This window comes from Vitis riparia, chromosome 12, assembly GCF_004353265.1.
Source record: "Vitis riparia cultivar Riparia Gloire de Montpellier isolate 1030 chromosome 12, EGFV_Vit.rip_1.0, whole genome shotgun sequence".
Classification (NCBI taxonomy): domain Eukaryota; kingdom Viridiplantae; phylum Streptophyta; class Magnoliopsida; order Vitales; family Vitaceae; genus Vitis; species Vitis riparia.
The window spans coordinates 17057846-17082799 of NC_048442.1; the positions used below are offsets into that span (position 1 = coordinate 17057846).

The 24954-nt window shown below is 33.9% G+C and overlaps 3 protein-coding genes across 3 annotated transcripts; 2 read left to right on the forward strand and 1 right to left on the reverse strand.

The window, feature by feature from the left end:
• The first annotated feature begins 3095 nt into the window (after positions 1 to 3095).
• On the forward strand, positions 3096 to 9625 carry LOC117926462 (putative BPI/LBP family protein At1g04970). The gene is made up of 6 exons (XM_034845553.1): positions 3096 to 3541; positions 4979 to 5118; positions 5451 to 5799; positions 6783 to 7031; positions 8047 to 8172; positions 9070 to 9625. Exons 1-6 carry the CDS (start codon positions 3131 to 3133, stop codon positions 9289 to 9291), a joined length of 1497 nt encoding a protein of 498 aa, XP_034701444.1. The 5' UTR covers positions 3096 to 3130; the 3' UTR covers positions 9292 to 9625.
• Positions 9626 to 10381: 756 nt separating this feature from the next.
• Positions 10382 to 15758, forward strand: LOC117926656 (tRNase Z TRZ2, chloroplastic). Its single transcript, XM_034845845.1, has 8 exons — positions 10382 to 10881; positions 11711 to 11873; positions 11958 to 12028; positions 12514 to 12609; positions 12690 to 12803; positions 14492 to 14560; positions 14959 to 15033; positions 15536 to 15758. The coding sequence occupies exons 1-8, from the start codon at positions 10495 to 10497 to the stop codon at positions 15623 to 15625; spliced, it is 1065 nt and encodes a 354-aa protein (XP_034701736.1). The 5' UTR covers positions 10382 to 10494; the 3' UTR covers positions 15626 to 15758.
• On the reverse strand, positions 15726 to 24338 carry LOC117926655 (3-oxoacyl-[acyl-carrier-protein] synthase, mitochondrial). Its single transcript, XM_034845844.1, has 14 exons — positions 24129 to 24338; positions 23180 to 23409; positions 21891 to 21998; positions 21738 to 21809; positions 21459 to 21545; positions 20759 to 20910; positions 20141 to 20221; positions 20016 to 20049; positions 18754 to 18820; positions 18593 to 18669; positions 17998 to 18058; positions 17809 to 17891; positions 16805 to 16876; positions 15726 to 16327 (listed from the first exon to the last, which is right to left on the reverse strand). The coding sequence occupies exons 1-14, from the start codon at positions 24229 to 24231 to the stop codon at positions 16163 to 16165; spliced, it is 1392 nt and encodes a 463-aa protein (XP_034701735.1). The 5' UTR covers positions 24232 to 24338; the 3' UTR covers positions 15726 to 16162.
• Positions 24339 to 24954: the final 616 nt, after the last annotated feature.

Below are 24954 nucleotides of genomic sequence, written 5' to 3' on the forward strand. Positions count from 1 at the left end.
AGTAATTTTAAGATTATTTTTAATTACAAAAAAATAATTAATATATTTTTTTATCTTTTTTTATATCTTAACTTTCATTTATTTTCATTTTGTGACACGTTATGTATGCAAATTGCTCAATTTCCTATGCAAGTTGCTCAATTTCCTATCCGTAATTCGAAATGATTAATATTGAATAGATGTCATATATTTTTCTTAGTATTTATTTTGTTATATAGAGTCAACAAATATAAACAAATTACTTTGCTTCGTCGTGATTAGAAACTATGTTGGATGCTTATTCACACGTATAAATTATTATTTAGTTAAAACTCATGTAAAAATAATTTTTATGAAAAAAAATTATTTGCAAATTATAATTATAAGCTATGTGATAAATTATTTTGCTTTATCACAGTCACAAACTATATACAAATCTTATTTAATACGATTATTGTCAAATGTTATGTACAAATTATTATATAATCAGAAATTATGTAAAAATTATTTTCATAGTAAAAACCATGTTCATGCCTGAAAGCTATTTACAAATTATAACAAAAAGTTATATGAAAATTGTTTTAAATTTTACTTATAGCTTTCTCATAGGTAGAACGATGTCAAGAAAAGAAATGTCATATATTGGTATAGCCTGAAATCACGTAGAAAGCAATTTCATTTCGATGTTATTATGAGAAGTAAATACAAATCTCTCTCTTTGGTTATTAATATTAAAGCGAGAGTTGATATAATAAATAAATAAATAAACCACATGATATTACCATAAATAAAACAATATTGAGAATTATTAAAAGTACGATAAAAAGAGTAATGGTCATAGACTTGTCATATGCTCTGATATTTAGAGTGCGTTCGGGTGAAAAGTATTTTTAGCATTTCTAATACTAGAAAAATAAAAAATTTCAAATATTAAAAAGTTTAAAAATACTTTTTAAAATTACTATTAAATGCATTCTTAAAGTGCTTTTGAAAATGATTTTATGAAGTGTTTTTAATCTTTCTAATATTTAAAAAAAAAATATCTTGTAAGTATTATAAAGGCTATAAGCATTTTGTAAAAGTACTCTAAAATGTAGTCTTAGTAAACCTTTACCAAATATCATTAAAAGTAAAAATGGTGGAAATGAAAATGAATTTTATTAAAAGCAATTTGGATACATGTAGTATAATCATATAAGCAAATACCCATTACAAAAGGGTACGCAAATAACCTATATGCTCATGTATTTCCAATAAGACATTAGAAATCAAATTTATGTTTATTGTAATGTATGTTGTGACTTTAATTTTATTAGGACTCCTAAAATGCTCATAAGAATAACAAATTATTTGAAAAGGAAATTTGGGACGAAGGATTTTGGAAAAATAAAATTATATCTTAGCCTTCAAATTGACTATTGTCCAAATTGAGTTTTAGAACAGCAATTAATATACATTAAGAAAATCTTAGAGCATTTTCATATGGATGAAGAATGTCCTTTTAAATTCTCCAATGATCGTCCAATCACTTGAAGTAAAAGTATAACTTGTTTCGACATCACAAAGACAATGAAAAATTACTTGCTCCCGAAGTACCAAACCTTAGTGTAATTAGTGTATTTATGTATCTTGCCGATTGAATATAATCAAATATTGTTTTTTCTATCAATTTATTAACAATATATAATTGTTTTCCAGCATAATACATTAAAATATTATTAAATATATATTGTATTATCTTTGTAGAACTATTGATAAGAGTCTATCTTATTCAAGGAAATCAAAACTAAAATTGTTTAAATATGATATATGTCATAAATAGGGTATGTGTTTAATTGTGATAGTAGTGATATTTCACAAAGATATGTTAAATAAATAACCGTGGTCACATATGAAATGAGTTAGTACCATCACAATGGATATACATATATATATATGAGGACTATCTCCAATCAACGACGACCTAATAATGTTATAAAAAAACAATAAAAGAGGTTTATATTAATGGAGATAGAACCAAACATATTTCAACAAATTTCTTTTATATGAACTTCAAAAGAGTGATGAAACTAATATTTAATAAATACATTCAAGTGACAATCTAGTAAATTTATTCATAAAGTTATACGTAACTTCGATATTTTAAATGGCCTAATTTAAGGATCATGTGACAAGTTATTATGGAAATATTAGTATGAAAGGAATATGTTTATAAAAGAATGTTAATATGCTGTACTTTTTTATTATTTTTTTTATCTTTGTCTAGTTTTTATGACTTTGAGTTTTATTGGTGTAGTTTTTATCAAGTCAATCTTAATAGACCAAGAGTAATTAAAAAATTATAAGAATATTATGCTCATTTTTCTTGACTAAATATTTCACATAGGGTTTTTTACTAATCCTCCTTTAATACTCGCTATTTATATATTAAGAGTTTAAAAACACGAGATAAGACACTTTATAATCAATTATCATAATTTGTATAAATAATAAAAAAAAGAAAAAAATGAACATCTTCTAAAAAATTTATACAATAAGTTAAGATTCCACTTGATTTTACTCTAAAAAATATGAAAGAAAATCATATACTAATAAAACTAGTTGGAAGCTTATAGATTTTTAAATTATTTAACTTTTATACAAAATGATTAAAATATGTTACATAAATTTAAAATAATATATAAAAATAATTTATTGAATTTTAATTTATTATTTTTTAATAAGTTTGAATAGCACATGTAAAAATAATTTATTGGTATTACCTTTTTTTTTTTTTCTATTTTTCCTTTTTATTTTTTTTCCCTTGCATTTTCCTTCAAATCTTTCTTTTTTTTTTTTTTTCTGGATTATTTCTTATTTATTCAGTAATATTTAATTTATTGTTTCGGAAAGCAGAAGCAAAATGACGCTGTCTTTTGTTTGTTTTATTCGATGTCTTCATAATGCCTCCAGCTTTCTTCTATGTGTCGAATTTACCGTTTTACACCTGGATGAATCGTTCGGCCATGGACAAAAATAGGGGCAGTTTAGACATTTGGTTAGAAGTTTTGATTACGTCACCCACGGATTTCTACAACCCCCATCCCACCCTCCTCTGCTTTGAAAAACAAAACCAAACTGTTTTCCCTCAGTTTGCTTCCGAAAGCACGCCATGAGGCCCTCCGTTTTGGTGATCTTCATAGCCTTTCTTCTCTTTACTCCCTCACAAGCCCACCTCAAATCCACAGAATCATCATTCATATCCATTCTCATATCCTCCCAAGGCCTTGATTTCATAAAAAACTTGCTCATCACCAAGGCAATTTCTTCACTCACACCCCTCCAACTCCCCCAGATCAAAAAATCTGTGCAAATCCCATTTTTGGGTCGCGTTGATATTGCCTTTTCCAACATCACAATATATCATATTGATGTTTCCTCATCGAATATTGCACCGGGCGATACTGGTGTTGCTATTATTGCCTCAGGCACCACTTGTAATTTGAGCATGAATTGGCATTATTCTTATAATACTTGGTTCGTGCCCGTCGAAATTTCGGATAGTGGGACCGCCCAAGTTCAGGTATAAGTGAGTAATTTTGAAGTTGGGATTGAATTTTGTCGATTTCGTTGTTGTTTTGCTTTGTGATTTGTTGGGTTTGTTTTTGTTTTGGGCATACGCAAGTGGGTTTCTTTTTGTTTGCAGAATTTTCAACCCTTCTTTTCTGGTTATGTTTATCAAGTGACTTGAGGATTAGGTGTTTTGGGAAATATAGTTGAGAAGCTGCAAGAAGTAATGAATGAATTGTGTACATCGGATGGAGCTTTATGAAAAATTCTAATGTGTATTCTCAGTGATCAGCATGTACTAGGACGTGGGAAAACTATGGACACTTAACATATGTATTGTTTGATTGTGTGACCATGTCCTCAAGAACCAATCTTTAATTTAAAAAAAATTTGGTCATATATGAAAATATCAGATGCAAGGTATGTAGGGATCAAGGTGCTGCAACAAAATGTTAAGGGTACTCTTTAGTTACTTGTAGAAATGTTGGATGATGATATGTTTGGTTTTATTGCATGATTAGAGGCGGAGATAATAATAAAACCTTTGGATTTATGAACTTGGGGGCATGTATTTGAAGCAATGTCATACTAGAATCTCCCTTACAAAGCATAGGCCTTCCCCTTCTTATTAGATCCAAACTAGTCTGTCACAAGTCCAAGTGTTGTTGTTTAAGTATAGAAATATTTATTTTCAGCATGTTTGTTTCCCATGCTTAGAGCTCAAAGAGAGTCCTTATCATGAATTCTTGCACATAACGAGATTGTTTAGGGGGTTTAATTATATAAGTTTTATCTAGATTGAGTTTATGGAAAAGATCTTGGTAAGCCTAATAAGAGCTTCTGTATATGTTTGGGTGCTTAGTAATTTTTTCTTTAAAAAAGGAAAATATTGCTTATTGTGGAAACTCACTTTTAGCTTGTATGGAAACTTGTTTCATGTTTAATGAAACTTTCATAATATGAAAATTACCCCATTGAAATCATGGTTTTCCCTTGAGCCTTCAGCTTCTAACTAAAACCAAAAGCAAAAAGTGATCCTGTACAAGGTCATAGTATATGTGGCAAATTCATGTAAAAGTTTATTATTGATGCCTGCCTCTAGAGTAAATATCTTATAGCATCAAATAAGATGGTTTAGGATAAATCTTCATCTTTAGAGAGCCTTTCATCTATTTATTAGAAACTAGGAAGATCCATGTATTGTGCATGAGAAATCGTTAGAGATCAAAACAAAGTTATGCAGAAGCGTTGTGTCTCTCTGATGGGGAGGTCAATTAAATTCCTCTTTGAAATTTCTCAACATTTTATAAATTTGATGTATTATTGGAAGTAAAATGTTTGGACCTTCATATGTATCAGTTAAATCTTGTCTGTTTCTTGTATGTTTGTCTGCTCATTTTCAATGTGTCTCTCGACAAAGAGTATTTGACAAGTGCTGCTTCTGGCGAAGGTTGAAGGCATGGAAGTGGGGCTTACTCTAGGCTTGGAGAACAGAGAAGGAAGTATGAAGCTGTCCGCTAAGGACTGTGGTTGTTATGTTGAAGATATCTCTATAAAATTGGATGGAGGAGCATCTTGGCTTTACCAAGGGTATGAAATCCTTTAAAAAAACTCGAGTTCCTCTCTATCTTGTTCTCAATTGGCATTACCTCCAACTGCTCACAGATGTATTGATATCTTCTTTTTTCCCCTTTTCATACACTATTTTTGAAAAGAATTTACATCAGCCAGTTTGGTCCTGAAACCAGTGGTTGGGGAACCAAAGAATCTGGCTGCTCACAGATGTATCACATTATCTAAGTTTTATTCATCTTCCCAAATCACCTTCAAATTGCATGGTTTTGTATTCTTTCCATTGTAGAAAAGGATGAGCCTGTTAATTGCCTTTTGAGCTTAATCCTTTTATATTCTTAATGTTCCAGGGTGGTGGATGCTTTTGAAGAGCAAATAGGTTCGGCAGTGGAAAGTACCATTACTAAGAAACTTAAAGAAGGAATCATAAAGCTTGATTCCTTTCTGCAGGCTCTTCCAAAGGAAATCCCAGTGGACGATATTGCTTCTCTGAATGTGACTTTTGTGAATGATCCTTTATTGAGTAATTCTTCGATTGGGTTTGACATCAATGGGTTATTCACCAGAGCAAACGCTACTACCCTTCCCAAATACTATCAAAATTCAAGACATCCAGTTTCTTGCTCAGACCCATCTAAAATGCTTGGAATTTCATTGGACGAGGCTGTTCTTAACTCTGCATCTGCCTTATATTTCAATGTAAGTTTGGAAATCTAATATAGCTATAGTTACTGAACTATTATCTCTTGTGATTTAGAAACTAGATCATAATTTCCAGGTAAATTCATGCACAATTTTATGCCTCGTATTCATGTTAAACCTCAACTACTTCAGAAGGGGAATGATTCAAGAAAGTTTTAGAATGAATATAAATATATGAAGTTTCAAAATTACTTCTTGGCCTGAATCTTCGGTCACTCAACATGTTGAGTTACTAAATTCACGAGGACAATTTTGGATTTATAGAGATGGTAACTTTCTCAATCTTGACTATATGTAGTCAATGTCTGAGTTTGGACACAATCTAAGTTGAAATTTGGATCAATTAGGCCAGGACAAGTTGCACTCCAGGTAGACCCATCAATGGGATGATGATATTCAATGATGTGGATCTTGTAAAGAATCTGAATCCAAAGATCTAATAAGGGTCTATACTAGGCAGATGTTACTACAATTTTGTTGCTTGGGTGTGTCTGCATTTTCACCAGCATACATCTAACAATAATTTGTAGACATAAGTGGACAGAAAGTTAATGTCAATGACTTGGATCAATGATTGGAAGCTGAACTGATGCAGATCTTTTAACAATCTTATCAAGAACTTGACAGGAGTTAGCATCTGACAGATCAGATAAGGGTCATCTTTGAGATTTAGTACCAATTAAAAATTCACAGATTCAATATATATCCCATCTGATTGAGCTAGGATAAGACACTTTTTGCACTGAGTCAAATATTCTGACACTTGACAGCACGAAGTCACTTAGCTTTTAGTTATATTGAATCTGATTATGGCACTTGGAACTTGTTTAAATATAATTTTCCATTAGCATTTCTGTATTGCTGAAAAATAATATCCTTCTATTATTTGCTCTTCTTCGCTATCCCTTTTCCATGGTGTTAAGTAATGTTCCTTTTTCATTATATTTTATTTTTATTAAAAAAATTATTTTTGTAATCAGGCAGAGTTTATGCAGTGGATTGTGGACAAAGTACCTGATCAGTCTCTTTTAAACACTGCTGGCTGGAGATTTATTGTTCCTCAACTGTACAAGAAATACCCAAACGATGATATGAATATGAATATTTCTTTATCTACTCCTCCAGTGATAAAGATTTCCCCGAATAATGTTGATGCTATCGTCTATGCAGACTTGATAATCGATGTTTTGGAATCTCAGGAAGTAATACCAGTTGCATGCATTTCATTGGTATGCTTAGTAATGGAATTATTGCAAAGTCTAGTGGCCTCCTTTTATGTTTTGTTCGTTTACTTACCATTTTCTTTTTCAATGCTACAGCTGACTGATGTATTTAATTTGTGTGGATTTATTTTCTTGTCATTGATGGATTACTTGAAAATTTGCATCATCAATATCAATAGGATAATCATGATGATAGAGATTAGGTCTGGGAAGGCCAATGGTGTTTTAGAACAACCATGGCACGGCATTGGGAACTGCTACTCTATATATGATTTCTAGTAGATAAGAATACAATATCTTTGAAAAAGTAGCTGTTAGTCCCTAGTATTCTGCATTTCTGTCTGGAGGAAACACTATTAAAACGGTGGCTGTATCTTTTAGATAATAAATCATGGATATTTGGAAAATTGGAAAGAACAAATTGAAGAAGTTATATTCATGTTAGCTAGGTAAACTGTGGGGGTCCGAATAGCGTAATGCTGATTTCATAAGCTTAAACTCCCCCCACCCACAACACACAAAACTAATCCGCAACTTCCATACTCGCTAGAGGAAAAAGAAGGGGAAAAAAAAAGGAAAGAAAGAAGAAATCAAAGCAATAAGGATTCACTGGTCATTTACTTTCTTTAGTAATCTGAATGTGTCCACATGAGATGGTTTAACTTGCCTGCTGCTTCTTTCTACTTCCATGTATTCGAACAGTTGGTGAATCCTGATTTTTCTGGGTAACTTTTTATGTCATCTGTACTAATATAAAAGCAATGCATTATAATAAAGTAGATTTTGATAAATTTCAAGTTTTGAATTTTGGCAGCTCCTAGTAGTAAGCATCTGGGTTTTTCCGGGTAGTCAGTTTTTCGTTCAGTTCCTTCACATGCATCTACAGGACTTCACCAAATTACTGTAATTTAAGTTAGAGATGGTCATGATTTTCTGTGTTTTTTTTTTTTTTTTTTCACTTATATAAAAATGATACTTTATTTTATTATCAATATGGCATTATTGCTTTTTCTTGGTACAGGTAATTCATGCCTCAGGTTCAGTAAAAATTGCAGGGAATAATCTTGCTGGAAGTGTGAAATTGAATGACTTCACAATGTCATTAAAGTGGAGCAAAATTGGTAACTTGCGCATGTTTCTAATTCAGGTACTCTTAATAATAAAATGTTTACTCAAAGTGAATTTCATATTTCATAACCTTTTTCCTCATATGGGAATGTTTTATTGTATTCCATCTTGCTTTTCTCTGAAATTAGAGCATTCCTGAGTTCCTTTTTCCTGGTTGAATTATATTCCTTGCAGTGGTCTCTTTTGGGACCAGTGGTGAACTAAATTAAGTTGCTAAAAGTTTTAACTTTTCAATGGAGGATGTAATCAGAGAAACTAGTGATTTGGTTGGATGATGCTTGTAATTTTTGGATGGTAACATTGTATGCTATTATTCTTGGGATAATCCATGCTATTCCATTTTCTTTGGAATGTAACTCCCAGAAGAAAAAAAAAGTATAGTCGTCTTTCTTCCCATTTTAGCGATAGATTCATGCATAGAATCCATCTGACTGTGCTCCAAGCATAAGCGGCAGGAAATTTTAAAAAGCTAGTCTAAGAACTGCTTTTCTTATATCTATAGCATGGACAGCTTTTTGAATTAGATGATTTTATTATAACTTTTTCCAAATCAACGATATCTTGGAAATGAGGTGTTATCTTATTCTAGTATTTATCGTGGGCAGTTGATCATGATCTGTAGTCACCCTTTCTGGCCTGAACCTGTTCTTGTAGAGACTGGTAGATGAATAAAACATAGGACCATCATGAACAATTTATAATGACATTTCTTTAGCTGCCTCAAATGCTAGTTTCTGAAACCATTTTCATTGGTATTGTTTTTATGAAGTTTCCCGAAAATGTGTAAACCTTGCCCTTTTTTCTCAGCATTATGTTCTTTCCATATGGTCCAATGGTTGGAAGAGGAATGATAGGGAAATATTTTCTGGGTTCCCTCTCTGGAATTCTAAAAGGTTCTCTAAATTTTGTTTTGCAGCCAGTAATATGGACTCTCATCGAAACTGTCTTCTTGCCATACGTGAACATCCACTTGGGGAAAGGATTCCCTCTGCCTATCATTCATGGATTCACCCTTCAGAATGCTGAAATAATCTGCTCCTACTCAAAAATTACAGTCTGCAGCAATGTTGCATATGAAGACCCACAGAATCTTAATCAGCTGCCATTTCACTCATACAGAAATACTGTTTTGCTGTGAGAGCTGTTCTAGGAAAAGTTGCAGGGATAGGAAAAGGAAACAAACATACAAACAGACATGGGTTTCTCCTCTTTGTACAATGTGGTGCCACGTACAGGGTTTCTGGGGCAACCCTTCTACCACAACAAATGATGAATAGGCAATGTAACATGCAACACAATGTTCCATGAGCAGCTTCTGCTCCTGTTCCTCCCCCTCACTGTGTGCCTACTTCTTCCCTTCTCAATGTATTTTACATAAATTTAATTAAATGTAAATGAATAATGATGTTGAGTTTATGCATTTCACTCTAGCAAGAAAAAGAAAACAAAATTGTTTAGCTGTCATTTGGATATACTTTCTGTTTTTTTTTTTTCTTAGAAGTAAAAGCTAGTAATAACTTATACTTGGATGTGTTGGATCGGGTTGATGATTAATCCAAGTTCAACCCATATCAAGAAACAATATATAAGCTTGAATTCAACTTAACTCAACCTTTAACCTGGATACCTTAAGTTTAATTTAACTTCATTTTTTTAATAACACAAATAAAAATGAAAGTACATGAAAATTGAAAATATATATAATAATTAAAATTTAATATTTTTCCTAAAAATTCTTGGCTTTAACCTAACTCAAATTGGGTTTAAGTTGAAACCCGTTTAAGTTGCAACTCCATACAAAAAGCATAAACTTCCCTTACATCCTTTTTAACAATTATTTTCAAAAAAATTTAGAAGTAGTAAATTTTTTTGAATAATTTATTTATTTTCATTAATTTTTAAAAATCATTACATTTTTAATATAAATAGTTTTTGTAATTTATATAGAACTTATTACTATTTCCTTTTTTAAATAGGAAAAAATATATTTATACAAAGGAAAATTAATAACACATTTTACTGTTTTAAAGCACCATTTAAAAAAAAATTATATTAAATATTATTGATAATAATAATAGAAAACATGTCACTGGAAACCCTAGTCCAGATTTAAAGTGGTGACGCCTCGTGTAATTTGTACATTGTTTTCATGTGCCCATGAAACGACGTCGTTCGCTAGCCAACGGTAGCACTGACACACCTAAAATATCTCTCACCATTTTTGGATTAGAGTTGCAGACACAACACAGAGGTGTTGGAGAGACGGAGAGCAAAACCTCCTTAAAACCCCCCTCTCTCTCTATCTTCCTTATGTAGCCAGTTCTCTCAAACCCATCAGACAATGCAAATCTCTCTCCCCTTTTCAACCTCCAAAGTCCCATATCTTTCCCCACTCCCCAACCCCACTCCACAGACCCCTCTCACCATCCCAAAACCACATCCCAAATCCTACATAACAGCCCATTCCAGTCGCCCAAAGGGGTCTGGGTATTTGTCCCTAATCGGCCGAGCAATTGAAGAAGAAGAAGAGTATAGAAAAGCGCGGGCCGAGGTTGCTCGAAATGGGGTTGACTTAGAAGGCTATTCAATTGAGGGCATTTCCATTGGCGGGCACGAGACTTGTGTAATTATTCCGGAATTGAAATCTGCTTTTGATATTGGGCGGTGTCCTTCGCGGGCTATTCAGCAGAACTTTCTATTCATTACGCATGCTCATCTTGATCATATTGTAAGCTCCTTTTCATCACTGTAAATGGGGTCATTACAAAAAAATTGGAAGCAATGCAACTGACAATAGAAATTGATAGGGTGCTATTTCATGATATCATAAGAATTATGCCTTCATTTATTCTAATTGCTGTGTTCTACATGATGGATTTTTTTGCCTTTTGAATGTGATGGAAAATGGAATAGTCATTCAATTTCCTAGGATAACTGCTCGTTCCTTTTGACAATAACATCGTTCCTACTTAATCCATACACCATGCTTGATGGAACCACCTTACTGAACTTTCCATGAAATTTTAATCCAAATCACTTTTTCTAAACTCCCAAAAGTCCCCTAAAACATTTGAACAAGTAAATAAACTACTATCTCCCCGCATGTCTTGCTTTCCATCATGCATAGAGCATATGTTCTTTTCAAGATTAAACCCGAAGAAAATGTTGTAAGATGTGCAAGCCCAATAGTTAGGTTTTAATTAAAAAGGCATGAGTTGAAACCATGTTCTGGCATTAATACAAGATAATTTCACTTTGAAATTCATTTTTTATCAGGTCTGATGTTTCAAATCTCTTGTACTAACATCAATTTCTGGTTGGGTGGGTTACTTGAACCACCATAGCCTACTAGAGTGGAATTTAAGGCACAAAACAAAGTTGTGATAACCTCTTTTTATAGATTGAAGCCCAAGGCTGGTTTTGTTGAAAACTAATATGATAAGAAGCACGGTGTATGTTATTGTTTATGTTGTCCTCCTCTTATTTGCTTGAAGCTGTTTCGTCAAAGTTTGGATATTAAAGTTATAACGAGCCTTTGCCATTATCTACTGATGCAGGGCGGGCTACCAATGTATGTTGCAACTCGTGGTTTGTACAACTTAAAGCCTCCAACAATTTTTGTGCCTCCTTGTATTAAAGAGGATGTGGAGAAGTTATTTGACATTCATAGAGCATTGAGCCAGGTGGAACTGAAGCTTGATTTGGTTGCATTGGATGTTGGTATGTTGTTATGTTGTTTTGATTATTAAATTTAGCTTTATTTATTGTGTTCACCTGATCATGATTTTATAAGTTCAACCACAGGGGAAACATATGAAATGCGGAATAATCTTGTTGTAAGGCCGTTTAAGACTCACCATGTCATACCCAGCCAGGTATGTTTGTTGTATCATTATTCTAATTTTGTACAACCTACTAATAGGGGAAATTTTGAATATGAGTGCTTTGACCATTAGAGGTTCCCTTCTTTTACACACATTTTTCTAATATATGATATTGACCTGAGATTGAATGAGTCTGACTTTTTTATTTCTACATGAAAAAATATTGAAATGCCAACTCTAGGTGACATGATTATACCACATAATTTTGGACTGGTCCTTTGTTGCTTAAGATGCCTTAGAATCTTAAAATCAGATGGCCCTAATCATCCTAGTATTGTATTTTTTGGAAATTTATCTGCTCTCATTGGTGAGGCCATTTTGATGGGTCTTGCATCGATAAAAAGAGTTCTTGCATCCATGCTTCGGTTTTCACTCTTTGGAACAACTTACCTTTATTGATATCTATTTTCCAGTTTACCAAGTGTTTGCAACCTGAGATCCTTCACATTCTAAGTCGTGATACTTGGTTCCTCCAGGGTTATGTTATATACTCAGTTAGAAAAAAGCTGAAGAAGCAATACATTCATCTCAAAGGAAAACAGATTGAGAAATTGAAGAATTCTGGTATTGAGGTTTGTAATTTTTTATAAATTAGTTTAAATTGAATCCTCCATTACCCAATATTTTTTTAACTTTTAAAATTCCTCTTTAGATTACAGACACTATATTGTCTCCAGAGGTGGCCTTCACAGGGGATACAAGGTCTGATTTTATGCTTGAACCACGGAATGCTGATGCCTTGAGGGCAAAAGTTCTCATAACTGAGGTAAAGAGTCTCCTCTTCAAGTATGCTTGTTATTGTGGATCTTGTGTGATGAAGTTTTGTTCAGAAATGGTAGAAGACTATCCTCACCTAGCAAGTTCACTTTTAAACGATTATTTCTATTTCTAATAGGCAACTTTTAAATTATGGTTTCATTGAACTTCCTACAAGTTTAGATCAAAGTTTCATTAAGAAGTTTCTCACTTTCAATCGGAGAATATCATCTGATTGCAATCTGTGACCCAAAACCAAATAAAACTGCAAAACTCAAGTAAAACCATGGGGCTATTACAAGCTTAATTGTAAAACAGCCAATAAGATGATCTCTAACTGCCTGTGGTCTGTCAAAAAGACATGGTTTCTCCTTTTCTATTTTCTATTCTCAATGGGATGCTATCTTTTAATGAAGATGCATGCTTAAAACTACTTGAATTAATTACAAGCAGAATCTATTCCCTTGCTTTGGATGCCCTACTGCTGATCATCCAAAAGGTGACGCTGGTTACTATGTCTTAAAATGCCAAAGGCAGTCTTGGGGCGTTTTGCCTAAATGAAGCGAGGTGTAAGCATCGACTTAAACAAATAAATAATAAAACATTATCCCAAAAAAAAGAAAAAACTCTTAAAGTCACAATAAAATTGAGTAATAAAAAAGGCATAAACTTCATAACTATAAAATTGATTATTTTTTATTATTAATAGCTTTAATTTAGTTCCTTTATCTCTCATAAAAATTTAGCTCACTCTCTTGTGGCTTTACCAAATAATTTTCAACATTACTATTACTATCACTAGGATCTTTCAAGGAATATAATCATATCCTATTGTTATATTTTCCTCCCCATTGGTATTAATATCCACCCATCCTTCTTCTTCTTTGTCCACCAATTTTAGTGGTATCTTTTTTTATCCATCAATTATTAGATTATATATGAGATCAACCACTAGGATAGTCAATAATTCGCTTATTCTTCTCAATCTCTCTTTTTCCCTTCCATTTAAAAAGTTAATTGAAAGTCAAGTAAACCCATATTTTGTAAAAGGTTTAATCAAGTAGAGACCCAATACAAAATTCATGGAATCTATATCAAAAGTCGACAAAAACATGAATGATAGAACTCATTAAAATTCATTGAATATTGAGACTTAAGCCTCTTATAAAATATGTATTAAAAACCCATAAAGGCCAAAAATCCTTTAAATATTTGAGACTTAGGCCTCAACAGCCTTGAGGTTATAGCATTTAAGTTGTAAGCCTTGACAAGTTGAGGCTATAGCCTCAAGGTTAATTTGTAGAGCCTCGCCTTGAGTCGGAGACCTCAATAGCCTTTTAAACATGGGCTGGCTATATGTATACGAGTATCTGGCAGGTTGCCTCCCAGCATGTGAGTTGTTCCTGACCCAATATGTTAAACAGTGGACCATATGGTTGTCTCTGGATCCCTTTTACTGATTAGAGTTGCCAGTGTTCTAAAAAACCCCTGTTTATAAACTCTAGCAATTTCTAGGTTATCATCCGATGTGGAGAAAAGCACAATTCAATGTTTTCCTGAAGAAATACTTGGGTTATGGTTGAAGTAATGTCATGCCGGAATTACAAATATGCAACACTACCCGGATCTGATATACATGCTGTTTATTATCTGGTGAAAATTTTCATCCTTGACAGTTGGAAGTTTATCATATGACAGGCAACTTTCCTGGATAATGGGATCAGCATTGATCATGCACGAGAACATGGTCACACTCATTTGTTTGAGGTATGCAAAATGTTGAATCTGTAAACTTTCTGTCATTTATTCCATTTTTGAGGCTTTTCTACCGTTGGTCATACATTTTGTAAAGCAGATTTGTACATGGTGGAAAGATGTCTTATCCTGATCTTTTCATTACTAAAAATGATTTGAGGTGTTTCTGATTAAAAAAGGAAAGAAAGAAAGAAAGAATGATTATACTACAGTGACCACTTAATCACAAACTTGTTGAGAGGTGTAGAAGTTAAAACAATTGAGTTTGGCCCATGGAAACTATGGTAAAGATCACATCATCCAGACAAATTTAGTGGATCCTCTATGTAAGACTTTATGTAATGACTTTTGAGGATGGTTTTTTAATTTTGGTTTTGTTATTTTTAAGCATATAACTGTTTCAACTGCAGATCATAGAAAATGCAGAGTGGATTCGAAACAAGGCTGTTCTGCTAACTCATTTCTCCTCCCGCTACCATATTGAGGTGAGCATCGAGCATCTAACACAATCGACAAGTTCCACAAATATGTCATTTTAAAACATGTCTTTGTTAGTTCATAACCTAGCCTGCCATGCAATGCTCTGCAAGTAAGCTGCAAGTATGCTTAGATGGTTTCCTAACTGATTTATCATATTGATCATTTAGGTGGGAATGCATTAATATTTAGGTCACATTTGGAACACTAGAACGGAAAATGAGAATGAGAAATTAATTTGATTCTCATTCATCAATGTGTTGAATTGCTTTTTAGAATGAGAATAGAAATAAAAATTCACTACTATGAAAACCAAATATGACTTTCATTATCATGACTCGCCTCCATTCCTATCTTATTTTCATGCCTATTCCCACATACCAAACAGAAGGACAGTTATAGCGGCCTAATTGCTTAAATTCACTACTATAAGTCTGTCTTGTGTTCCTTTTCTCATGCGCAAAAGGTGACGACTGATTTTTCCATGACATCCCCTCTTGTCAATTACAGGACATTCGTAAAGCTGTATCAAAGTTGCAGTCCAAGGTGTCTGCCAGAGTGGTTCCTCTAATGGAAGGCTTCAAATCAATGTATGCTTAGATATGGCTTTCAGTTTTTGTTTTTTACAATTTTGAACCAAAATTAGGCTTATGTAATCAATTCACAGGGATTTGTACCCACTTCACTCTTAACAAAATGATTAAAAAGCTCATCAAGAGGGAAGCTAGTATCATTCTCGTCATGTGTTTGTATCATTCTTGTCATACAATGAAACTACCTAAAATCCCCTAAACGCAAATGCTTGTCCTGTCCATCTCCAGGTTATTGAGACTTTAGGCACAGAAAACATCCACCCTTTATATTCCCCATGTACGAAACAAACCCATAAACATCATTAACCACAGCCCAATCAAGACAGTAACTGCTGCAAAACTAAATTAATTTTTTTTTTTTAAATAAAAAGAATTAAAAATTTTCTATTTGCCCAATTAATTTCCTAAAATTGGATGACATTAGCAATAGAATTAGGAACGATAAAGGGCAAGCTTCTGCCACAATGATACTCTGATCATCTCATTTCCTGGCTTTTTGCGTCCTGGCAACAGATGTTTTCAGCATTCAATCTAACATTTTGCTCTAAGGAGCAGAAGTGAACAGCAAGGATGCATTTGTCCCTCCAAAGCCAAAAGAATTAGACAGGGCTGCTCGTACTGGCATCTCCCTTGAAGCAGTCAAAGGCATATAGCCACCACTAAAAACAGGATCTGGTCTGGTTAGATTAAGTGTCAATGGTGCAATTCCCTGCAATATGACAAATCCACAGCCATGGAATGATGAATACAAACTTTTCAGAGTTAAAAAGCTTGAATAGAGGAATAGGATACAAATTATGATTGCTAGAAGTAGCTATATGCCCTTCTCATGAAATTCCCAAAAGCTATATTCTGATAAAATACCTGAACAGCCATTGATTGGTAAAATGTAAAGTAGAAGTGGTTCTATCCGATCCACATAGTGGTTCCATATGCCGATATGATCAACATTAATTGGATGCTTGTGCATGTGTCACAATTGACACACTAGGGAGTGTTCAGGTTTCATCAAGTGTATAAAACCTGAATAATGATGAGCATGGTCTATATATATACAGTTGCATTGAGAAAGCAGAAGGTTAAGATGTAAGTCAACAATTAGGTTCATGATAGGCTTCCGCCATAAATTGGTGGGTGATGTTGGAGGGATTCTGGCAAATAAAACAGAAGATTGGGATATTCTTACATGGTGTATGGCTAAAACTGCAAAAATTGCTTCCACAGCTCCGGCGGCTCCAAGGAGATGACCAATAGCACCCTAGAATTGAAAAATAAATCACCACACAAATGCTTGCCATGGTTAATAAATACTCACAATGTCCATACAGAAAATAAAACTCAGTAGTAACAAATATTTGCTGATTGGCATGCTGAGTTAAAACAAAATAAAGCATTTCAAGAGCAGGATGACCATTTGATTCAATAGTGGAGGATTTATAAGCTTGCGCATCTCTGATCCCAGAATAGGTGATGTACTTGCATCAAGGAAGCATCTTCTGAACAGTCATTTTAAGCTTGAATGAATATATATATTTGTGTGTGCGCTCAGGGTAAATTGAAGCAAAATACTGCTAAGAAATTTCCCTTATTAAGAAATTTAGGCTATGCTTAGTTCCCAAAAAATGTTAAAATTATGTAAAATATTAAGGAATGTGATTTTCTAATGTTTGGTTTCATTATGTAAAATATGAAAGAAAATCAATATAATTAAAATTAGTTAGAAATTTATATATTTTAAAATTATTTAATCTTGAAGAAGAAAAATAAGTTAAATGTGTTTGAAGTGATATATAAAAATGATTTATTTATTTTACATCTATTTTTTATTTTCCTTCACTTTTTATTTCCCTCGCATTTTCCTCTAGGAACCAAACATAGTCTTAAAGGTTTTCTATTTCTGTCAAAAGCTATGTATATCCTAACTCAAATGGGAACAGATGTGAAAAGGATCTTAGATTTCTGAGGTTGGCCAGGAGGATCATGTGAAGGATGTAAATCCTCTGCAAAGAAATGTGGTCAGAGCAAGCAACATTTTGATCACATTGTCAAACTGATAAGATGTGTGGATAACAAATTGGTGATGCAAGGCCTACATGCCATAAGTTATGCCAAGGAAATTTATACTCACATTTTCCTCAGATATCTTTAACTTAAAAAAATAATAAAAAAGAAATAAATAAATAAATTTACCTTTGTAGAGGACAATGCTAAAGAACCCGATGTTGCCTGGTCAGAGAATATGGATTTGATAGCATTGGCTTCTATTGTGTCACCTGAATGACAGATTTTAGCAACATTCTCACCCTTTTTTAGCACATCCAGACATTTTAGATTCATGGCATTAAATTGCTGCAATTTCTAAAGATCCACATGGTTTACCCAAAGGAGTTGAAGTAGCATGGGCATTTACATAATCCACTTGATTGGGGTGAAGACCAGACTGCAAGTCATGGCAAAGGAAACACATTAATAAATCAACAAAGATCTCCATAGGAATACTGGCATCACAAAATGAAAAATGTTCATGGGAATTAGTTCAGAATCCCAATCTGATCAACCAAAAGAGGAGCTACTAGCTACCATTATCAAGCCAGAACCACAGCACACAAGCAAAGAGTGGAATTGAATTAGAGTGCTATTTAAAAATTTAAGCCAAGCAATCATCCTGGCCATATGGCAAGCCAAAATGATTTTATCTGACCAATATATATATATATATATATATATATATATATATATATATATATATATATATATCAAAGTTCAGACAGTTAACTTTATCTAATAAAAATCAATTGAGGTGCAGTACAGTCGGTCAGGTGGGAACCAAAGCATGGTTGCCTTTACCCTGGATATGTGCTACCCCGACCTAAAACAGTATTGAAGTTAATTCAGATAACAAGCATCTAAAATTTTCATCCTTGGATACACCTTTTGATTTTGGCGTTCAAAACCATGAACAGCAGTTTGTTACCTGTTTTAAGGCACGGGTCATAGCCAAAATGGCACCTCTTCCATCCATATGTGGTTGAGTAATGTGATGCGCATCACCTAAACAATACCAATAACCGCAGAACCAATAAGAAGCTGAAGCATAGCTGAAAATATTTATATTTACACATGTTGAAAAATAACCTGACATCCCATAGCCCCGAACCTCAGCGTAAATTTTTGCTCCTCGTTTTTTAGCATGCACAAGTTCCTTCATTCCCACCAAAAAAGAAGGGGAAAAAGTAGAAACAGTAAAATATTACCAGGAAGGATGAGCAAAATTTGGTAACAAAAAGTAAAAAAACCACCAAATACTCATGCTATGGACAGATGTAAAACACTTTATACATGCTCTTGTTGAAGTGATTTCAATTGCAAACATAAATTAGAGAAATGCTGGAAGTAACAAAAAAGCAAGTTGACATCAAGCCACTTGTTCATGTAGGACAGAGGTTTATGTCCAGGACAGCTTGCTAGCTAAACTAGAACAGTAGACTTTTTCAATTCAACAAGCAGGTCTACTAAGGGGGAAGGACTAACCTTTTTTTGCAAATAGGCATGGAAACTAAATGATATACCAATCTAAAATAAGGCATTAAATATTGGTTGATATATAGCCAAATTGTTGGCCTCCATATCAGATAAAACACATAGATACAGGGTACTAAAACAGTTGGGAATGGGCTGATCCAAGTGATAATGGTTCAAGTGAACAAAGGTTCCAGAGCCAAACCATAGCAGACTAAAGTCCAAGAACAAAAATTTCTAAAATTTTTCCATTTTTTCTCAATTTCCTGCTCCCATATGCTTAGATTTTGTATTCCTAAACAAAACCTACCAATATTGAAGATCCAAAACAAAATTTTGGCCTCCAAATTGGAACTAACAAAAACGGAAAACCACTGAATCTTCTACAGTCCTCTCTAAAGGAAAAAGAAGATCAATTAGTCCTTTTATATTTCCTTAAATTTTGTTTTTGATTAAAATTAACCAATATCTAATAATTTTATGGATCTTGCACAAATTTGATAATTTTCCAGTGTGTTTCATGAGAATGCTAGGGACCCAACTTAAGGCTACCTCAGTTGAAACTTATCTCAACATGAGCATCATGATCACTGATCCAGGCACAATGGCCTATCAGGTAATGAAGAAGTTGACCATCCTGCCAACAAAGGCCTGCCACAAATACAACCCATGTCCATGTCACCAACAGCAACACACACAAGCAACCCAACCTACCTACCAAGCATCCATGACTTACTTTGCCATTAACATAAGAAAGATTTATTAACTAGAATGGCCACATAACCACATAAAGTTTGGAAAGGATAGCAGAAAAATGTTAAAAGGGAAATGTAAGTTTCTATAATTGAAATGCTTGATTAAAACAGGTTTAAACTCACCTCCAACACCAAGATGCCAGAACCTTCTCCTATCCTGGGTTGATTCATATGTTAGCTTGACAACAAAAAGCAACAAGGACAATCACCACATGTAAAACATAAAGTTATTATAATCATTAACCTACACAAATCCATCTCGACCACAATCAAAAGGTCGTGAAGCTTCTTGTGGGCAAGAGTTGTACTTTGTAGTCAGAGCCCTAGACCTGCATAGTGAAAATAATGAATTAACAGCTTGCTAGCTAGAATATGGAGACAAGAACTTGATTCACATGGATAGCCAACTCCCAAGAACTGAATATATGCATCAAAAAAGAATAAAACCAAATCTGGCATTCCTTAAATATTCTTTGTACATCAAAATACTGGTAAAGCAACTAACAATTTTGCTGTCCACTGTAATGTGGCAATGATAGTGTCTAATCTCCTCCTAGGTGGCCATGCTTGAGTTTGTTCATATGGATACGGGCAACTAGATTTCTAAAAGTGAAAAACAGATTCCTCAATAAGCAGGGCATATCTTTATCTAGTCCTTCACTGCTGCCTTGTGTCATATCTTCCATTTGATGGATAAATTTAAAGCAAGTGCACTGAATAGTCAATTCCAATCTGTGTCTATCAGAAAAAGGATGAATTTCCAGCCCGTGATTGTAATAACTTTGGGAATCAGCTATTTGCTAGTCTATCTTCTGATTCCTTGCACAATATAGCTCGCTAGCCTGTATTGGGTCAACTATCATTACCTGCAAAATCCTGCAATTGATAAAGCATCAATGCTGGACTCTGTTCCTCCAGCCACCATAACATCCGAATCTCCAAACTGAATCATCCTCACAGCATCGCCAATAGAATGTGCCCCAGTAGCACAAGCTGTCACTGCAGCATGATTTGGTCCCTAGATTCAAAAGCAAGACTAGACTATGCAACAATATCTTTCATCACAAGAATATAATGATCATATGCTTCAAATCACATGAAAATAATACTGGCTCAAGAAATTGAAACAGAGAATACACAATGAGCTGGAGATTTACTGAGGACAATGGGCCTCCAGAGTCTCGACTACTGTGCACAGTTTTCAAATCATTATTCTGATATTTCAACTAGTCAATCCCATCTTTCATGTGGTGTAACCTAGGAAATGAACCGATATGCTAGCTAATAAAATATTCAGATCAAATAGTTTATTTTCTGGAGAATGATCAAATTATAGAGCCCTGACCATTAGATAGATGAAGCACCAATTTAGGAGCCCAGGCCAGTGCTTAAAAGGGCCACATGAAAGTTAGACGCATGTCTATGAACATGTTAGACAGTTACACGTCTAACCAGTGTATTAAAGCAACACATGAAATGTGGTTGCATGTCTAGCCACATGTCCTGATCAGCTCATTATATATTTCTCTGTATAACAACTTTAGGTAATGGATGTTATCAGCACACCTGAAAACCGTATCTCATGCTCACATGACCAGATGCCATGTTGATCAAGATCCGTGGGATGAAAAATGGACTTAGACGACGCAGGCGCTGTGTTAAAAAAGGAGACAGTAATCACTTGTCACATTATATTGTTTCCAGAGCCATAGAGGTCATTATCAACCCTGTAGCTCAATTATCAGGAGAAAACGGCAATGAAGAAGAATTTTGAATGATGATGAGAAGATAGAAGTGCAATTTATAAGACACTTAATACTTAGGAAGGGATATAAAACAACCAACCTTTTCACAAATCATTTGAGCTGCATCCAATATATCACTAATGCTTCCAGTTCCTCCACCAATGGAAACTCCCTGGAAATTTTCATATTAGAAAAGTACTTCCTCATCAAAGAAAAATTTTCCACTAGATATCTTCAAAATATGGATGATTACTGTCATTTCTTTCTGTTCCTGCTCAGAGGGCGCCCATTTTGCATCACTTAGAGCTTCATCCGCTGCACATAGTGCATATCCTATAAATCTTGCAATTGATCTACTGTCCTATGAAAGAGAGAGAAGCAAAAAAATTAATTCAAAACACTCACTTACATGCACAGACAAAATACCATGATAAAACATCAGAAAATCCTGAGTGGTAACCAACAATAAGAAGCAACATGGGAAGTAGTGGAACAGAGAATAAGAATCCATTCTTATTATCCAAAAGAAAAGTTGACTTGACATCATGTGAGAAGCTGCAGATCTGTTGGAAAGAAAAATAACCAGAGTGCAACTGGTGATGAACACCAATGACCCACCACAGAAGTTACCAATGGCAAGATATTAGCCAGCCATTCTTGTCAATGGAGCCCCTGGCATCCAGTGGGTCAGACTTCCCACCATATTGGTTGAAAGCAGGCAGATAACATCCTACAGCTTGCCTGTTGATATGCCTGTGGATATGCACATCCTCCCAGTATATTTGAAGCCACAGGAGTGTGACATGATCTGAAACACTGGGAGAAAGCATAGATGTTGAGCTTCAACTAAGGTCACATCCATCTTTTGTTGCAATGCCCATGGAGTCTATCTCAAAACTCTATGACTTGATTATCTCTATCTAATTCTAATTACCAGAGGCAAGATGAAGTAACCAATTTATAGATCGTAACATTAGAATAATAGGACTGATTGCTATAAAATTGGATAGTTAGTTGTTGCTCTTTAAAAATTTATGTTGCTGACAACTACCCTTCTCCCTTCTCTGAATATGCAATTCAGGAATCTGGAGTTGGCAGCGATTGGAGAAACCTAAAGCTCACAAGTTATGCCTGACATAGTATTTGTATGGTCCAACTAAAGTTTTGTGGGAAATATCATATGAAACAAGATGAGATGGTGGAAAAATGCACATACTTTAGGGTGCCCAACACCTAAAATTAAATTTAAATTTGGAACACCAGTGCTCCGTAATTGTTCTTTTTGTGTAGCACTGAACACATAGCTCCCAAATCATCCAAACTGTACTCTACCATGAATCAAATGGAAAATACTCAGATTTTATTGTATCAGAGTCATTCCTGCAGATATTAACCAATTAACACTTCTCTTCAACTAAAATTTATCAGTCACCACAAGATGAGAAATCAAATTTCACCAAATCCTGAAGCATTGGAAAGGGTTACCCCAGTAACAAAATGATACAAACTTCTGGACCACCAGATTTGAAATTATGTACTTACCCTGGAATTGAGCCATAATTCCTCATTGAAATCACCTGGATTGGTTCCACATGGCACAATTGCAGCAACTTTTGATGTTAACTGGTCATATGTGTGCAACTGGGTTTCTTTATCAAATCCATTCATCTTGAGGTCTTCAGGAGATATGGCCCTAATCGCACATTTCCCTTCTATTAGTCGCTTCCATGTAGTCTCCACCCCACAACCAAGAGGAGTCACCATGCCTAAACCTACGACATATTTAGATCCATGGAAAATCAATACTATTACAGATCTAACTAGTAAATTATTTACATTAGTATGTGTGTTTGTATATAGAGAGGGAGGGAGAGAGTGAAAGTAGTTGCAATTGAACTTGATGCTCCATTAGAAAGCTTAGAGATTGTAGGAAAATAAAAGAATTTATTTTTTATATTTGGGATTACAGATACAAAAGAAACAGAAACTTTCTCTTCCTTTCTACTCTTCGATCTTGTTCATTAACAGACTACACTATGAGTGGCTTTGACAGAGAGGGCAAGACGTTTCAACACGGTTGAACGTGGAATTGAAGCTTGACATTCCGTTTGGTCATTGATAAAATGAAAGGAGAAAAGAGCCAAAATTGTAGTAACCTCTTCACTTTTTCCTCAAGCCAAATATAAATTTCAAATTTTTCTTTCTTTCATTCTCTTGAGTTTTCTCAGCAACCAAACGCAGAATAAAGCGGGTAAACATAAGAACGAAACGGAAATTGATCTTAAAGCTCAATGTAGCATTTGGTCACCGAGAAAATATATATATAAAAAAAAATAATAATTTGAAAAATAAATAAATAAATAAAAACAGAGAATTTAGCTCTCTTGGAGACCGAAACAAAGAAACGAAAAAAGGTCCAAATTTTTCATCAATTTTGTTTTCCTCGGCTCTCTCGGTGGTAGCCAAACAGAAGAAAAAACAGAGAGAATACCGGTGACGACTACTCTGCGAGGAAAAGCAGTAGTAGAAGAAGAAATGAAGCGATTGAACTGTAAACGAGCGGTGAAGAACATTCTAGAACAGAGCTTCGCCATCACTCCTCTTTACACAACTCCAAAACCCTAACCCGTTGCTTCGCTAAATTTCCAGAGTTCAGTACTTGAAGACGCTCCCAGCTGTACGATTTCCTTCCTCTTTCTTTCTTTCCTCGTTTTTTTTTTTTTTAACTCCAAAACCTAGCTTACTTGGCTCCCTGCTGGAATTTTAGAGATTATTTTCTTAATTGAAATGCACCTGTTATAAATATTATGGTGACGTAACATAAAATAATAATTATATTGACTAATTAAATCTTTGGGTTTAAACGTCACGGCTGATTAGATTTGAAATCATTCGAGTTTTTCCAAATTAATTTTAATATTTATATATATGTAAAAAAAAAAAAATCCAACATTTTATACACGAGTTTTTAATTTTTAAAAATAAAAAATCCATCTAAATATCTCCTCAATCATGCCCTCATTATGAAAACCCCTTTATGGTTTATGATGCATTTTTCCTATATAAGTCGCATTCCTCGTACATTTTTCGTATAGGATCACATTTATTATACTATGATCACGATCTACTAATCTTAGTCAGGTTTTATGTCATACCCATATTTTTTTAGTCACGGTTACATTTTTGTATCATACCAGAACCAGAATTTTCATACCTAATTTATTTGGTCAAATTTTTTATTTTTATTCCTTAGTCATATTATTCATATTTTAAAATCATTAATACATTTTTCTCACAACGATTCATTTTTTTTCATA

Coding starts and splice junctions, on each gene's coding strand:
- LOC117926656 (XM_034845845.1), top strand. CDS start 10,495: ATGCAAATCTCTCTCCCCTTTTCAACCTCCAAAGTCCCATATCTTTCC. Junction 11,874..11,957: donor TTTGGTTGCATTGGATGTTG/GTATGTTGTTAT, acceptor GTTCAACCACAG/GGGAAACATATGAAATGCGG. Junction 12,610..12,689: donor TGAAGAATTCTGGTATTGAG/GTTTGTAATTTT, acceptor ATTCCTCTTTAG/ATTACAGACACTATATTGTC.
- LOC117926655 (XM_034845844.1), bottom strand. CDS start 24,231: ATGGCGAAGCTCTGTTCTAGAATGTTCTTCACCGCTCGTTTACAGTTC. Junction 20,222..20,758: donor TCAATTGCAGGATTTTGCAG/GTAATGATAGTT, acceptor TTCACTATGCAG/GTCTAGGGCTCTGACTACAA. Junction 18,821..20,015: donor CTGGCATCTTGGTGTTGGAG/GTGAGTTTAAAC, acceptor GTGGGAATGAAG/GAACTTGTGCATGCTAAAAA.
- LOC117926462 (XM_034845553.1), top strand. CDS start 3,131: ATGAGGCCCTCCGTTTTGGTGATCTTCATAGCCTTTCTTCTCTTTACT. Junction 3,542..4,978: donor GTGGGACCGCCCAAGTTCAG/GTATAAGTGAGT, acceptor CTTCTGGCGAAG/GTTGAAGGCATGGAAGTGGG. Junction 7,032..8,046: donor CAGTTGCATGCATTTCATTG/GTATGCTTAGTA, acceptor TTCTTGGTACAG/GTAATTCATGCCTCAGGTTC.